The sequence below is a fragment of the Muscardinus avellanarius genome (genome assembly GCF_963383645.1).
Source record: "Muscardinus avellanarius genome assembly, chromosome: 8".
Taxonomy (NCBI): domain Eukaryota; kingdom Metazoa; phylum Chordata; class Mammalia; order Rodentia; family Gliridae; genus Muscardinus; species Muscardinus avellanarius.
In genome coordinates, this window is record NC_137794.1 from 2,864,303 (window position 1) to 2,881,773 (window position 17,471).

General features: G+C 49.1%; 1 protein-coding gene across 1 annotated transcript in view; it reads left to right on the forward strand.

The window, feature by feature from the left end:
• Window positions 1-6,992: 6,992 nt before the first annotated feature.
• BICRAL (BICRA like chromatin remodeling complex associated protein) overlaps window positions 6,993-17,471 on the forward strand; it is a gene marked incomplete at its 3' end in the record, with an annotated part of 29,199 nt that continues 18,720 nt past the window's right edge. The window contains exons 1-4 of the mRNA XM_080700494.1: window positions 6,993-7,036; window positions 9,010-9,058; window positions 9,144-9,212; window positions 14,582-16,261. Of these exons, the coding sequence (XP_080556620.1) occupies window positions 6,996-7,036; window positions 9,010-9,058; window positions 9,144-9,212; window positions 14,582-16,261 (1,839 nt within the window). The 5' untranslated portion in view covers window positions 6,993-6,995. The remainder of the gene's footprint in view (window positions 7,037-9,009; window positions 9,059-9,143; window positions 9,213-14,581; window positions 16,262-17,471) is intronic.

Consider the following 17,471-nt stretch of genomic DNA (forward strand, 5'->3'; position numbering starts at 1 on the left):
TGAAACAGGGCCTCACTGAGTTGCAGAGGCTGTCCTGGAACTTGGGGTCCTCCTGTCTCAGCCTCCCAAACACGGGCCACCATGCTCGGTTCTATGGGTGTTTAATAATAAATATTATTAAATACAGTAGGTCTTTATCTCCCTTTTAAACATTATGAAACACGTTAGGAAAGGAAAAGGTAGCTTGCAGAGGCTGCGTTACTGAGGCCTAGCCGTGGTTTAGCATGGCGCAGCCTCGCAGCCCACATTTTGCCATTAGTGCCGACTCACCAGAGTTAACCTACCATGACTGCCTGGGGGCTTCCAAGCGTGAGGTCTTACAAATTAAAGTCCGGCAGTAGCACACCTGTAGCCCCAGCTACTCCGGAGGTTGAGCAGGAGATCCTCTGAGCCCAGATTTCAAGGCCAGCCTGGGCAGCGGAGCAAAAACTCTGTCTCATGAAAAAAAGTAAAATAGGAGGTGTGTGTGTCAGCAGAGCATGGTGGTGCATGCCTGCAATCCCAGGATCGAGGAGGCTGAGGCCGGAGGGTCGCAGGTTCGAGGATGACCTCAGCAACCTAGCAAGACCCTGTTTCAAAAGTAAAAATAAGGGCTGGGGTGAATCTCAGATGTATAATGTACCTGAGTTAGCTCCCCAGCACTGTACACAAACACACAAAAGAGGCAGGCGTGCTGGCACACACCTTCATCCTAACACTCGGGAGGTTGAGACCAGAGAGCTACCGATTCAAGGCCAGCGTCAGCAACTTAGGGAGACCCTGTTTCTTTTCTTTTTTTGGGTTACTGGAGTTGTTGAACCAGGGGGGTACTACCTCTGAGCTATTTTATTGTTTATTTTGATACAAGATCTCGCTAGGTTGTGGAGAGTCTAAGTTGTTGAGGCTACCTTCAAACCCGCCATCCTTCAGTCTCAGCCTCCCAAGTACTGGGATTGCAGGCATGCACCACTATGCCCAGTGTGATACCCTGTTTAAAAAATAAGCCAGACGTGTGGCACATGCTTGTAATCCCAGTACTTTGGAGGATGATACAGGAAGATCCCAGGTTCAAGGACAGACTCAGCAAATTAGACCTTCCCAACTTAGACCCTGTTTCAAAATAAAAATAAAACAGGGCTGGGGGTATAGCTCCGAGGTAGGATGCCCCTAGGTTCTATCCCCAAGACCACAGAAAAAAAAATAAAAGCAAGTGAGGTGTAGCTCAGAGATAGAATGTCCCTGGGTTCAATCCTCAGTCTCAGTCTCTGTGTCTGTCTGTCTGTCTCTCACTCAATCACACACACACACTCCACACATACACCCCAATGGAAAGACCTTTGTTTCAGTAGGAGAAATAGGAAAAAGTAGTGTTTTCACTGATTAAATTGTGATAAAACATTTTTTAAATGCTAGCCAAAATAAATTTTAGGTCAGAGCAGTTCTGCCCTTTTACAGATTACTCACTTTTTTTGCATGGCGAGTCAACCTGGGCGCCATTTTAATTACATATTTTCTAACAATCAGGGATTGAGTCATATCTTTTCACTTAAAAAAAAAAAAAGTTGTGGCTGTGGCACACATCTGTAATCCTGGTACTTGAGAGGCGGAGACAGGAATTGCTGGTTTGAGGCCAGCGTCAGCAACATAGCAAGACCCTGTTTCGAAATAAGTAAATAAAGCCAGGCATGGTGGCGCACACTTGTAATCCCAGCATTCAGGAGGCTGAGACAGGAGAATCGCACAGATTGGAGGCCAGCCTCAGCTACTTAGTGAGACCCTGTTTCCAAATAAATTATAAGATAGGGCTAGGGTGTAGCCCGGAGGTAGAATGCTCTGGGTTCCATCCCCAGTACCGCAAAAAAAAAAGAAAAAAAAAAAAAGAAGAAAGAAAATATTCAGAAAGTTAGACATGGTGGCCATACCTGTAATCCCAGCATTTGGGAGGCAGAGTCAGAAGGATCGCGGTTCATGAACAGCCTCAGCTACTTAGTGAGGCCCTTTGCAACTCCGTGAGACCCTGTTTCAGAATAAAAAATAGGGCCTGGGGTGTAGCTCAGAGGTAGGATGCCCCTGGGTTCCATCCCCAGTACCGCAAAAAATAAACAAATAAATAAAAATTAAAAAATAAAAAGGACTGGGGATGTAGCTCAGGTGAGTTCAATCTTCAGTACCAAAATCAAAACAAATGTATGATATGGTACAGCGATGATGGTAAGGGCCAAATGAGTGCTATAGGTGAGAGCAAAGGAGAGGGACCTGACGGAGCTTGTGTCAGAACCTCTGGCCAGCCAGCCAGCCAAGGCTGGTGGCACTGAGCAGGCACCAGGGGCCATTCTAGTCCCCAGGATGCCTCTCCCACTGGGACCCAGGGGCCACGTAAGGGAGCTTTGTAGAGTGCTGTGGGGTGAAAAGAAAGCAGTCGGGAGCGTCTGTCGGCAGGCAGGAAGGTGGGCAGGGTGGGTCTTGGTGGGCTTTGAGCAGAGGCTTAAAGAAGTCGGGGCAGGCCTGAGTGTACTGGAGGGATGGCGTTCCAGGCAGAGGGCAGCTAGTACGTGGCCTGGTGAGTGCCGGGCAGCTCAGCAGCAGCTGGGACCGAGAGCTGAGGGGCTGGGGGCAGGGAGACCATTAGGTCATTACAGGTATTCACCATCGCGCAAAGAGCGTCCCGCCAGCCGGCAAGGTGTGCTAGATCAGGCTGAGATAGATGGGTGGGGTCTGTCCATTGGCCTGGCGCACACTAGAGCCAGGCCGTGGAGCGGGCGCACCGCTGGATGCGGGGTCTATTCTGAAGGGATTTCTTGGCTTGGGGGTAAGAAAATGAGCAGTTGAGGATTACATATAGGAAATGGAATGAAGCTTTGTGGATGAGGATGTGTTGACCAGGAGGAGATGGTAGAAGCAGAAGAAATCCACGGAGAAAGACCAAAATCAGGTGCGGCTTATACAAGAGGCAAAAAATACTTCATACATGTGAACTGCTCTTACGGTTTTTAATTTGTATGTGTGCCTTAGGGAGTCAGTTAATAGGAAAGGATGTAGGCCGGGCGTGGTGGCACGTTTGTAATCCCAGTATTCGGGAGGCTGAGACTGGAGGATCGTGGTTTATGGACAGCCTCAGCTACTTGGCGAGGCCCTTCACAAGTCAGTAAGACCCTGTTTCAAAAAAAAAAAAAAAAAGCCAGGCATGGTGGCACACGCTTGTAATCCCAGTATTTGGGAGGCTGAGACCAGAGGATCACAGTTCACAGTCAGCCTCAGCAACCTAGTGAGGCCCTTCATAATTTAGTGGCACTCTGTTTCAAAGTAGAAAATAAAGTTGGGCCAGGGGTATAGCTCAGAGGTAGAATGTCCCTGAGTTCAAACCCCAGTATAACACACACACACAGAGTCCTCAGTCTCATAGAAAACAAAATAAAAGTATAAGAACTGTTTGTTGGGACATCTGAGTTTTCTCCTACGTATGGAGTTGTTCATTTCCTTTTTTAAGGCCAGCGTTGGTGCCTTCAGAGCTATACCTGGTGCTCGCTTCAGCAGCACATGCACTAAAATTGGAATGACACAGAGAAGGTTAGCATTGTGCAAGGGTGATATGCAAATCTGTGAAAGGAAGCCCAGCGTGGTGGCGCACGCTTGTAATCCCAGCATTCGGGAGGCTGAGACCAGAGGATATTGGTTTGCGGACAGCCTCAGCTACTTAGGCCCTCCGTAACTTAATGAGACCCTGTTTCAAAGTAAAAAATAAGAAACAGGGCAGGGGGTATAGCTTGGAGGTCGAATGCCCCTAGGTTCTATCCCCAGTACCGCAAAAAGAAAGGCAGGCAGGCAGGCCAGGCACAGTGGCGCATACTTGTAATCCCAGTACTTGGGAGGCTGAGACAGGAGGATCGCAGGTGAGATCGCTATTCAGTGGAGGCCCTCGGCAACTTGGTGAAACCCTGTTTCAAAATAAATAAAAAATAGGGCTGGGGGTGTAGCTCAGAGGTAGAATGCCCCTGGGTTCCATCCCCAGACCCGAAAAAAAAAAAAAAAAGTCCAGAAGTGCAGGGGGACACTAAAGGAACTGAACTTCCTGTGATCCCCGTACCTGAGAGGCTGGGACAGGAGGATCGCAGGTTCAAAGGCAGGCTCAGCAAGTAGCGAGGCTCTCAGCCAAGCATGACCGTGTTTCCAAATAAAAAATAAAATCGAGCTGGGGTGTAGCTTGAAAGTAGAATGCCCCTGGGTTCCATCCCCAGTATGGCAAAAACAAAACAACAAACCAGAGGGTACCGTGGAGCTCCACCCAGATGCTCAAGGTGAAGTAACACGGCAGAGCCCTGCAGGCTTCACCACGTCGCTGGTGGCTCAGATCTTCCACGCGATCGTGGCGTCTGGAATCCGAGCCCGTGGAGTCATGATAAAGAGCCCCAGCCAACGCGGTTCAGCCCCTCCTGTATGCGCAGGGAAGACCTTGAGACCGATGGCTGCATATCCTTGCACGTCTCGTTTAGCCTTTCCTTCCAGTCCTGCTTTCAGCGGTCAAGAGTCATGTTTTGGTACTTGGGAGGCTGATACAGGAGGATCACAGGGTTGAGGACAGCCTCAGCACAGTAGAGAGCTTCTCATCAACCTGGGGAGATCCTGTTTCCAAACAAAAAATAAAAGGTCTGTGGTGTAGCTCAGAGGTAGAACGTCCCTGGGTCACCCTCTAGTACCACACGCACACAAAGCTGCATAAAGCTATGTGTTCACGCCAGCGTGCCTCTTAGTCGCTCCACGCCTGGGTCCTAAAAACAGATTCCACCTAGCTGGCGCTGGGCTTCAGTGGACGTCACCCTTGGCAGACTCCCCTCCTCCTCCCTCCCGTCTCCACGTTGTCCCCCCCGCCCCGCACTTGGTTCATTGGATGGACTGTAAGTTACACCCCAGCTCAGCAGCCCCTGACTGCCGACGGGCAGGGAAGGCCCCCCCCCCCCGGTACTTACCTCCCTCCTCGCTCTCCTGGGAAGCAGGTGCCCCTGTGTGCCAGGCCTGGGCCTCGTCTGTGTGGCCCGTGGCTGACAGGATGTCAGCCTGGGGAAGCCTGGAGCGGAGGTGGCAGTCTCAACAGAGCTCATCCCTCCTGCCCCTGGCGCCCCCTCTCCCGGGCGCCCTTCACTCATGCCTCAGGCCAACTGCCGCTCACAACTGCCCTTCCCAACGGCTCCAGAACCCTCGGCGCTGGCATTCCGTGGTGTGAATTGCTCACGCATGGCTGGGAATGGGTGTGAAGCAGTGTTGCCAGGTGGCGGCTCGCTAGTGTAAGTTGCCCGGGCCTGGGGAGAGCTGCTCTGGAGCCGCTGCGGCTCTTAGGGCCATGGCAGAAAGAGGCGCTCGCTCCCGCTGCGGCTCTTAGGGCCATGGCAGAAAGAGGCGCTCGCTCGGGCTTGGGCTCCCTCCGGGACGCCTTCTGGTGTTGGGCTCTGGAGGGTCTGGAACTGAGCAGTGGCCGAGCCTCTAGGGGCAGAAGGGGCCTGGGCCGGAGCCTGCAGCAGAGCCCGATCGTCCCGCCTCGCCGCCTCATGGCGCAGGAGAACCCCCCTCCCAGCCTCCTAGAGACGGCCAAGAAACAGAGGCCTAGGTGGCCGTCCATGTGTAGAAATACCAGCCACAAAATGGCAAGGCTTCTGAAGCTCTGAGATCGTTTCTACAACAAGAGCGCTGCCCTGCCCTGCGTCGCCCTGCGTTTGAGGGTTGTGTTCCCTGCGTAGCCCCTCTGGGAAGCCGCAGGAGGGCGAGGCTGCGGGCAGCTGCCTTTGGTTTGTCCAGAACCTCCCTTGACTCATAAGTGGAGGGTTTGTTGACAATAAAAGCAACCTAAATTGAATGCTCCCTCGAATGGCCACATTTCATTTATACTTATTTAATCCGGGGCTTTCTACCTCTGAACTACACCCCCAGCTCTATTTTATTTTTTGTTTTGAAATAGGGTCTCGCTAGGTTGATGAGAGTCACGGTGTTGCTGAGGCTGTCCTTGAACCTGCCATCCTCCTGTCTCAGCCTCCAGAGAACTAGAATTACTTTATTTATTTATTTGTTTGTTTGTTTATACTGGGGATTGAGCCCAGGGGCATTCTACTTCTGAGCTACACCCAAGCCCTGTTTTATTTTTTATTTTGAAATAGGGTTTCATAAAGTTGGTGAGGGCCTTGCTAAGTTACTGAGGCTGGCCTTGAATCTGTGATCCTCCGGCCTAAGCCTCTCAAGTCCTGGGGTTTCAGGCACGCGCCACCGCTCCCAGCTTATTTATTTATTTTGAGAAGGGATCTTGCTATGTTGCACTGGCTGACCTTGGACTCATGGGCTTAAACTTGTGGGCTCAGCTGCTCCACCTGCCGCAGTCTCCCACGTCACTGGGACCACAGGTATGTGCCACTGTGCCCAGGGACCGAAACATCTGTTGTGGTTTTTTGTTGTGGTTTTTTGTCTTTTGGCACTGGGAATTAAATCTAGTGGCATTCTACCTTCCAGCTAGACACCTAGCCTGATTTTATGACTTATTTGGAAACGGGGTCTCACTAGGTTGTTAAGCGTCTAAATTGCTGAGGCTGGCTTTGAACCTGTGAGCCTCCTGTCTTACTTAGCCTCCCAAGTACGGAGATTACGCCACCTCACCTGACCGACCATAGCATTTTTTTGGTGTGTGGTACTGGGGATGGACCTCAGGGGCATTCTACCCCTGAGCTACACCCCCAGCCCTATTATTTATTCTTTATTTTGAAACAGGGTCTCACTGAGTTGCGGAGGGCCTCACCAAGGCTGTCCGCCAACCGCGATCCTCCTGCCTCAGCCTCCTGAATTCTGGGATGACATGCGTGCGCCACCACGCCCTGCTGGACCATAACGTTTTAAAGTCCTATTAATAACAAGCAAGTAAAGGGAAAGCTGATGCGTTGTGCGGCTATCTACTTCAAAGCATGTCTGTTTTGTGTTGGTCGACGCCTCGGCCGGTCTCCTCACTGACGCCTGCGCTCCTCTCCCCTTTCTGTGCAGTTGTCATGGATGATGACGACGACTCGTGCCTCCTTGATCTCATCGGGTAAGACGCTCGTGTTAAGTCTAGGATGAGAGGTTCGCTGAACAAAACTGTCTAGTAAGAATATTGGAACCCACTGGCTCTTTGTATATGTGTGGCGCTAGGGGTTGAACCCAGGGGAGCTCTGGCTCCAAGCTATACCCCCCACCATATTTTATTCTTTTTATTTTTATTTATTTGTTTATTTTATTTTATTTTTTTTGGTGGTACTGGGAGTGGAACCCAGGGGCTTTTCTACCTCTGGGCTATACTCCCAGACCTATTTTATACTTTATTTGGAAACAGGGTCTCACTAAGTTGCAGAGAGCCTCACTCAGTAGCGGAGGCTGGCTTCGAACCTGTGCGATCCTCCTGTCTCAGCCTCTCAAACGCTGGGATTACAGGCTTGCGCCACCATACCCGGCTTCATATTTTATTCTTTTATTTTGAAACAGAGGTTCACTAAGTTGCAGAAGACCTCCCTAAATTGCTGAGGCTGGCCAAGAACCTGCACTCCTCCTGTCTCAGCCTCCCAAGTACTGGCCTTTGAGATTAGCAAAGGCCACCACACTCAACCTGGCCATTTGTGTGTGCGGTACTGGGAATTGAACTCAGGGCCATTCTACTTCTGAGCTACACCCGCATCCCTTTTTATTGTTTTTGTTTGGACACAGGGTCTTGCTAAGTTACCTCATGCTGGTCTCACACCTACACCCTCTGGACCTGGCCTGCTGAGTACTGGGATTGCAGGCACGCACCTCCATGCCCAACCAACTTGTTATCTTTTAAAAATAAAAATTAAATAATCATCATAGTTACAGTGGGGAAGCAGAGAGATTAACATAGTGGACATAATTCAATAGCTATTTATTTTCTTATTTTGTGGTACTGGAGATTGAACTCAGGGGCATTCTACCTATTTTTTCTAGCCCTATTTTTTCTTCCTTTTTTTTTTTTTTTTTGGTGGTACTGGGGTTCCTAGAAGCCCTTCTACCTCCGGGCTACACTCCCAGACCTATTTTTACATTTTTATTTGGAAACAGGGTCTCCTAAGCCAGCGCGGCTGGCTTCGAACCTGCGCGATCCTCCTGTCTCCGCCTCCCGAGCGCGGGGATTACACGCGTGCCCACCACGCCCGGCTTCTTCCTTATTTTGAAATAGAGTCTCACTAAGTTGCGGAGGGCATCATTAAGTTGTAGAGGGCATCACTAAGTAGCTGATCTGGCCAAGAATCTGTGATCCTCCTTCCTCAGACTTCCAAGTACTGGGATTTGAAGTGTGCACCACCATGCCCGGTTTCTAAATGTTTTTCTAACAAATCCCAGGAGGCAGGGGTAAGGCTGTAGTTTAGTCGTAGTGGGTTTGATTCCCCAGAATCATATTTTTTAAAAAAGGAAACAGTGCCCGGCGTGGTGGTGCACGCTTAGAATCCCAGCATTCGGGAGGTCAAGACCGAAGGATCACGGTTCGCGGACAGCCTCCGCTACTACTTAGTGAGGCCCTTCGCAACTTAGACCCGGTTTCAAAATAAAGAATAAAAATTAGGGCAGGGGGTGTAGCTTGGCGGTCGAATGCCCCTGGGTTCCATCCCCACAGCTGCAAAAAAGTTGGAGAAAAAAAAAGGAAACAGAAATAAGAAATAGTAAGAAATCAGAGGTTTGAGGCCAGCCTCAGCAACTTAGTAAGACCCTATTTTAAAATAAAAAAATATAAGCCGGGCGTGGTGGCGCACACTTGTAATTCTAGTACTTTAGAGGCTGACATAGGAGGATTGCGGTTCTTAGCCAGCCTCAGCTGCTTAGTGAGGCCCTTTGTAACTCAGTGAGACCCTGTTTCAAAATAAAGAATAAAAAAGTAGGGCAGGGAATGTAGCTTAGAGGTAGAATGCCCTGGGTTCCATCCACAGTACTGAAAACAAAAATAGGTAATGTATTTAAAGTGTAGGTGTTGTATTTATTTGTTGTTTTCCTTGTGTTTTGTTTTTTTTTCTCTTCTAGAGACCCACAAGCACTGAACTATTTTCTACATGGACCTAGTAATAAACCTGTAAGTACTACTTAGAATGAGACAGAGTGAGCCTCGTTGCTTCTTGCGGGTCCAGTAACCGTGTGTCTGGAACTTTCCCCGGCAGGGCAGCGATGACTTGAGTAGTACGGGGTACCCCGCAGCCAATTCCAACTCCATCTTCGCCAACTCTACCGTGAGTATGAATCAGAGCTGACACTCCGTGTCCCGAGGATTCCTTGGACGGAGGTGGTTGGGCTTTTGCTTTAGTCCAGTTTGCGTTTGGAGACAGAGTCTCGCTCTGTAGCTCACGCTGACCTTGAACTGCCCGGCTCAAGCGGTCCTTTCCGTCAGCCTCCAGAGTAGCGAGGACCACGGGCACAGGCCCTTCCTTGGGGTTTTATTGCCTTTCCCGTGTCTTTTACAGTTTACATGAGAGGAAAGTCTGTTGGGTTATCTTGACATTTTTCTCCTTTTAGTCACACAAGATGAGCTAATATGAGATTTACTTCGGCAGTTTTCTAAACTTTCACCTTCCTTTCTAAAATGACTCAGAGCTGGGCGTGGTGGCGCACACTTGTCATCCCCGCGCTTGGGAGGCTGAGACAGGAGGATCGCACGGGTTCTAAGCCAGCCTCAGCTACTTAGTGAGGCTCTCAGCAACTTAGTGAGACCCTGTTTCTAATAAAATATTTTAAAAAATAGGTCTGGGAGTGTAGCCCAGAGGTAGAAAGCCCCTGGGTTCCATCCTCAGTACCGCAAAAACAAAATAAAATTAAAAAATAAAATGACTCAAAAAGCTGAACACACACTTGTCATCCCAGTACTTGGGAGGCTGAGGCAGGAGGATTGCAGGTTTGAGGACTGCCTCATCGAGTACTGAGACTCTCAGCAACCTAGCAAGACCATTTCAAAATAAAAAAATAAGGGGGAGGGAATGGGGTAGGAATTGGGGAAGGGCTAACTGGGTGATGTATTAATGTAAGCCTCTACCATCTTGTACTCCATTAAGATGTGTGACTACAGTGCACCAATAAAAATAATTTAAATAATAAAAAATAAGCACTGGGTGTGGTGGTGAATGCTTGAAATCCCAGCATTTGGGAGACTGAAACAGGAGGGTTGCAGGTTTGCAGACAGCCTCAGCTACTTGGTGAGACCCTTTGCAACTCAGTGAGACTCTGTTTCAAAATTTTAAAAAATAGGGCTGGGGGTGTAGCTCAGAGGTAGAATGCCCCTGGGTTTCAGACCTAGTACGACAAGATAAAATAAAATGGTTCAGAAATGTTATAACCTGAGAGAGTCAGTCAAAACATATTAGATTTTTTTTATGGTACTGGGGATGGAACCCAGGGGCACTCTACCTCTGAGCTACACCCCCAGCCCTATTTTTTATTCTTTATTTTGAAATAGGGTCTCACTGAGTTGCAGAGGGCCTCACTAAGTAGCTGAGGCTGGCCACAAATGTTTTGAACCTTATTACATAGGCCTTAAAGAAATCTTTTTTTTTTTTTTTTTTTTTTGGCAATACTGTGAATTGAACCTATTCTACTTCTGAACTACACCCCCATCCCTATTTTTTATTCTTTATTTTGAAAAAGGATCTTATGAAGTTGTGGAGGGCCTCAGTAAGTAGCTGAAGATGGCTGCAAACCTGCGATCCTCCTGTCTCCGCCTCCCAAGCGCGGCGATTACAAGTGTGCGCCATCACGCCTGGCTAGTCTTCTTATTTTTTTGAAACAGGGTCTCACTGAGTTGAGAAGGTCCTCGCTAAGAAGCTGAGGCTGCCCCTGAATCGCAATCCTCTGGTCTCCGCCTCCCGAATGCCGGGATTATAAGCGTGCGCCACCACGCCCTCCTGTTCACTTTTTTTATTGGTTTACTGTACTTGTACATCTTCATGGAGTACAAGATGGTGGAGGCACATGTCGCCGACTAATCTCAGTTGGGTCGTTATTGTCAGCTCCCGGTCAAATCCTCAGAAAGATGGGGCAAAAGGCAGGTGATGTCCTGCAGAAACTTATCTGTAGCGATTCTTCCCCTCTATGAATTCCCTAAGTTTTTTAGGTACGACGCTTGGGAAAGAATCTGAGGTGGACAAAGGCTTCTTGAGCCAATGACACTTTATTACAAAAACTCCAAGAAATTTATACCTTTCACCAGTAAAGTTAATAGTAAGAGGAGAGGGAGGTGGGTGTAATCATTGTGAAATAATAATGAATGACATGTAAACAAAGGTAATAAAACTAGTCCTTCAGCTGGCTGTTGATCTTCGAGAGATTGACTCCTGACTCCTGACTCTTTTCCAAGGTCTTTGCAGATAAGCAGTCCCAGGGGGCCACTTCCCAAAATAAACAAGCATGGCCAAGGCTTGGGGGTTTCTCGGGGAATCTTCTTTGGCTTTCTTGGAACTTTCCATCTTTTGGGCTCAGTTCATATAGCAAGTGTGGGGAGACGTGGTGATTCAGGTGGATGTGATAAAGTTTCTCCAGGTGTTGGCATTTTTATCTCCTAAATCTGAAAGCTTAAGCAAACTCACAACACAGTTTTGCAGACAAAATACCACAAACAACACCACAAAGTTCTTGGTTTTAATTGTCAGATGTATTTCCTTAACTGCTGAACACTCTTCTTTAGACAATAAGCCTATTAAAAGTCTAACCATCTTTAATAATCCATTTCTCTGTCACAAACCCTCTGCAACCTGCTTCTAACTTTCTAATTCCTTTCTCTCCCAGTTGGGACTTTCTTATGATAAGCTCTTCTTCATGCAAAAATGCTTTTCTTACTCTTACACGGTATTTCCTTTCCTTCATACATATATATTTAGAACGTCTGTCCTTTATTTTGTCATATTCATTAACCATGCGGTCAGCCTCTCTGTCTTCAGGAATATTTACACTGGGCATAAAAGTCACCAATCTTTCTCCTTGAGTCTATTGTATTTGGGCAACTAAGTTGTTTATCAACTAAATTGCTTTAAGGTCACACACAAGGTTTTTATCTTCTCTGTCTCTAGGCAGGATCTCAAGGGTAAACAAAGTTTCCTTAAACTGAACTACCTTACCGGAGTTAATAGCTTAACCTAAGTTAGTGATAGTGAGGGTCAGAGACCCTTTGTAATTGCTGCAGCTGGAATGCCCATCACAGCATCTGAATTCTGGCCAGTTTTTATTGTTATTGAGCAGAGCCAAGGACGTTTAGGCAAATTATCAGAGAGTTTATTTCCACGGACTCAGTTTCCATCTATAGTCCCAATTTCACATCACTGGAGCAATTCGTGTAGAAAGTTAAAAGGAATCATTAATAGTCATGAAGGGTAAAAGTGGGGGATACTTTGGCCAGAGATGACCCTCTTTCTCGGGGCGTTCTGCCGATTAACTATGTGGAGTGGGGGGTCTCAACACATAGATGCCGAGGCAGCAGGATGTCTTGGCAGGCACACCTGCACACATCACTCATTTACCCTTCCCCGGTTCCCGCCCATTTCCTCCCCTCCCTCCTGGCAAGTTTGGTTAGCGACTGACTTTGGTGTGTTTGTGAGTGTGCGTCATGTACATTATGGAGTCTCCTCTCCCCCTGCATCCCCTCAGCTCGCCTTTCTGTGACTGAGTGATCTCAGCATAGCACTCTCTAGTTCCGTCATTTCCCTGTAAATGATGTAACTGTTCTTTTTTTTTTTTTTTTTGGTGGTACTGGGGGTGGAACCCAGAGGCTTTCTACCTCCGGGCTATACTCCCAGACCTATCCTATTTTATATTTTATTTGGAAACAGGGTCTCACTAAGTAGCTGAGGCTGGCTCGGAACCTGTGCGATCCTCCTGTCTCCGCCTCCTGAGCCAGGGATGACAAGCGTGCCCCCGCGCCCGGCCTTCACTGTGTTCTTCTTTATGCCTGTGTAAATTCCATCGTGTCCGTGTCCCATAGTTTTGTTATCCACTCATGTGTTGATGGACATCTTGGCTGTTCCATAGTTTGGCAGTGGTGAATTGTGCAGCTGTGAACACACAGACACAGGCATTAGTTTGTGAACCATAACTGGTAGTTTGGTTTGCACTCTTTGGGCAGATACCCAGAGGTGTTACCACCGGATCATGTGGTAGGTTCGTTCCTAGTCTTCTGAGGATCCTCTATCCTGTCTTCCAAAGTGGTTGCAATGATTTGCAGTCCCACCAACAATGTAGTATAGTTTGAAGTCAGGCATGGTGATTCCCCTTGCATGGTATTTGTTGCTGAGAACTACTTTGGCTATTTGGAGTTTTATGCTGTTCCAAATGAATCGAAGGACTGATTTTTCTATGTCTGTGAGGAATGACCTTGGTAATCTAATGGGTATTATGTTGAAACTAGATCACTTTTGGAAGAATGGCCATTTTGATGATATCCATTCTGCCTATCCATGAACATGGAAGATCTTTCCATCTTCTGTTTTCTTCCGTTTCTTTTTTCAATGTTTTATAGTTTTCTTTGTAGAGGTCTTTTGCCCTTGGTCAGGTTTATTCCTAAGTATTTTATTTTGGGGGGGGGATATTCTGAGTTGAAGTGTCTTCTGGATTTCTTTTTCAGTGGATTTATGGTTGGCATACAGGAAAGCTTCTGATTTTTTTTAAGATTGATTTTTATATCCAGACACTTGCTGAGTTTATTGATCAGGTTTATAAGCCTTTATTTACCTTTTTTCTTTTTGTTTCTTTTTAAATTGTAGTAGAATACACACAACAAAACTTACCATCTCTGGGTTTGGGATGTAGGTCAGTGGTGAAGCCGTGCATAGCACACGGGAGGCTCTGGGTCCAATCCCCAACACTGCCAACCAGAAAAAGTATTATCAGAACTCTTTTCATGTATACAGTTCAGTAGCGTTAAGTGGTTTTATTTTTTCTTTATTTTATTGTAACTACCTGTTGCTTCCATATTCTTCTCTTCTCTCTCTCTCTCTCTCTCTCTCTCTCTCTCTCTCTCTCTCTCTCTCTCTCTCTCTCGTGTGTGTGTGTGGGGTTTGTTTTGGTTTTTTTTGGTGCTAGGGTTAAACCCAGGGCATTCTACCTCTGAGCCACACCTCCAGCCCTATTTTTTTTTTTTTTTTTTAAGGAGTCTCACTAAGTAGCTGAGACTGGCCGTGAACTTGCTGCGATCCTTCTGTCTCAGCCTCCCAAGTACTGGGATTACAAGCGTGTGCCACCTTGGCTAAAACAGGCGTTAGGGGCTTGGGCTTGGTGAAAGGTGGGGCATGCATAGCATGCATGCAGCCCTGACCTCAGTCCCCAGTATAAATAAACAAATAAGAACAAAGTCTGTGCCAGTATCTCAGAAACGGGAAGGGAGCTCCAGGTGGGCCTCAGCACTGCTTGTCCTCTCAACCCTATAAAGTACCTCTCCTGGGCAGTGACTGCATAGATCCCCCGGGCATCAAGCAGCCTTCCTAAAACTCTCAGGGTAAGGTGGGCAGTGGGAGCCGTGCCTGGGAACCAGATCGCTCAGCGTTACTCATATTCAAGACGAGGCTAGTGTTTAATCTCTCTCAAAGGTTGGATGGGGCACGTGACCTGCTGCTTGTTTTTCTAGAACGCTGACCCGAAATCGTCCCTCAAAGGTGTGAGCAGCCAGCTTGGAGAAGGGCCCAGTGATGGACGGCCGCTCTCAAGCAGCCTTCAGTTTCTTGAAGATGAGCTGGAGTCTTCTCCTCTTCCTGACCTCAGCGAGGACCAACCTTTCGACATTCTTCAGAAGTCTTTGCAGGAGGCGAATATCACTGAGCAGACGCTGGCAGAAGAGGCGTATCTGGATGCCAGCATAGGGTCCAGCCAGCAGTTTGCACAAGCTCAGCTGCACCCCTCCTCGTCAGCATCCTTTACTCAGGATTCTAGTGTTTCTAATTACTCAGGTCAGACGCTGCAGCCCGTAGGGGTGGCTCACGTGCCTGTTGGAGCACCATTTGCCAGCAGTACTGTGGGGGTGCAACATGGCTTCATGCAACACGTGGGGATCAGTGTTCCCGGCCAGCATCTGTCGAATAGCAGTCAGATTGGTGGTTCCGGTCAGATACAGTTAATTGGGTCATTTGGTAACCAGCCTTCCATGATGACCATTAACAACTTAGATGGCTCTCAAATCATATTAAAGGGCAGTGGGCAGCAAGCCCCGTCAAATGTGGGCGGAGGGCTTCTTGTTCATAGACAGACTCCTAACGGCAACTCCTTGTTTGGGAATCCCAGTTCCAGCCCAGTAGCACAGCCTGTTACTGTTCCCTTTAACAGCACAAACTTTCAGACATCTTTACCCGTGCATAATATCATCATCCAGAGGGGCCTGGCGCCAAACTCAAACAAAGTCCCGATTAACATCCAGCCCAAACCTCTGCAGATGGGTCAGCAGAACGCGTACAGTGTGAACAGCCTGGGGGCTCCGCAGCATCACGTGCAGCAGGGGCTCGCTCTCGCCTCTGCGGGCTCGCCCCAGGGCTCGGTGGCGGGCCCGCACATGTCTGTGAACATCCTGAACCAACAGAACGCCAGGAAGCCCGCCACCTCCCAGGCGGCGAGCGGCGCCGGGGGCAGCATCGTCATCCACTCCCCCATGGGCCAGCCTCACACCCCCCAGAGTCAGTTCCTCATACCCACCAGCCTCTCCGTCGGCTCCAGCTCAGTCCACCACGTGCAGACCATTAATGGGCAACTCCTTCAGACTCAACCCCCTCAACTCCTCTCTGGCCAGGTGGCCTCCGAGCATGCCATGTTGAACAGGAATTCCTCCAACATGCTCAGGACCAACCAACCGTACTCTGGACAGATGCTGAGCAACCAGAATACGGCCGTCCAGCTGGTGTCGGGCCAGACCTTCTCCGCCTCTGGGAGCCCGGTGATAGTCAACCATGCCTCTCCTCAGATCGTGGGTGGACAGATGCCCTTGCAGCAGGGGTCCCCCACTGTGCTCCACCTGTCCCCCGGGCAGAGCAGCGTCTCCCAAGGGAGACCCGGCTTCAGCACCGGGCCCCCAGTGCCGAGTATGTCGGGACCTAGCCGCTTCCCTGCCGTCAGCTCAGCCGGCGCTGCCCACCCTAGTCTTGGGGCCGCGGTGCAGTCTGGGCCATCAGGATCGGGCTTCGCGGGAGATCAGCTGACCCAGCCGAACAGGACTCCGGCTCCAGGCAGCGCGGCCCATCGTCTTCCAGCCTCTTCTTCCAAACCTCCCAGCACCTTCAGCAGCGCACCTGGAGCGGGAGCCCCGCAGCAGCTCTTCTGCCAGGTAAGGGTCACTCAGACGTGCCTGCACGTTAGCGGACGCAGGAAGAGAGGGGGATTCACTGGAACAGAATTTCATCTCAGTTTTTTAACTTAAAATGTTCAGTTATGATTGATTGCTTTTTCTCTTCTTAACTGAAATACTTTATCCAGCATTGGACTGTGGTTTTTGAGACCCTGGAGTTAGACTCTGGGGTTTGAATCTAGGCTTTCTTATTTTTATTTTTATTTAGCAGGATGTGTCTGGATATAGGGGCCCAAGGACTGTCTCCAGAAGGGGGAGGGGCCTCAGCTGGCCCTGGGAGGCTTTAACTTACGCCACAGAAAGGCATTTTGGGGCATGCCAAAGAAAGCACAAAAATTCACTTAAGAAAAAAGGAAGATGTGGTGGGCACACTCGTCATCCCAGCATCCGGGAGGCTGAGACAGGAGGATCGCGGTTCACAGACAGCCTCAGCTGCTTAGTGAGGCCTCTGCAACTCAGTGAGACCCTGTTTTAAACTAAAGAATAAAAAATAGGGTAGAGGATGCAGCTCAGTGGTAGAATGCCCCTGGATTCCATCTCCAGTACCACAAAAAAATAAAAAATAAATAAAGGCAGAGTTAACTAATTATAGAGAAAAGCCCGTGGAAACCACCACCGAGCTCAGGAGGGCGGCCAGGCTGAAGCCCTGAGGCTGGGCTCGGCTCGGCCCTCTCCTGCCTCCTGGAGACCGAGTGCCGGCGTCTCTTTGCAGCTGCGCTGTGAGCTGCATGGCTTTGTTTCATTTGTTTATTTGACAACCCAGAGCCACGGATCATGTCTGGTAAACGAGGTGGGAGAGAAAGCTGGCTGATGACATTTTTACCAAAAAACGATGCTTGCTTCGCCGCCGGAGGATGGCTTTGTGTTTTATGGGAGCCATCCTGTTGGCAGACATTCCAGGGTCTCGTGCGCTGACCACGCTGCTGTGAGGACTCTGGGCCTGTGAGCGCGTTACCTTCGGTTGGTCTGTCTGCAGAGTCCCGCCAGCCTCACCCTGTCAGACCCATTTCCCGGCTCTCAGCTGGCGAGGCGCTTCTTCCGGGTGGCCTCAGTGTCCACGTCCTGGACACTCTGCGGGGAGGGCCTGTCATGGCCACTTGCCCAGGATGCTCTCGAGGGGCTGCGCTAGGGGAAATGTCGTAAAAACTGGGAGATTCTGACACTGACCTTCCTCCTTTTGGTCTTCCTA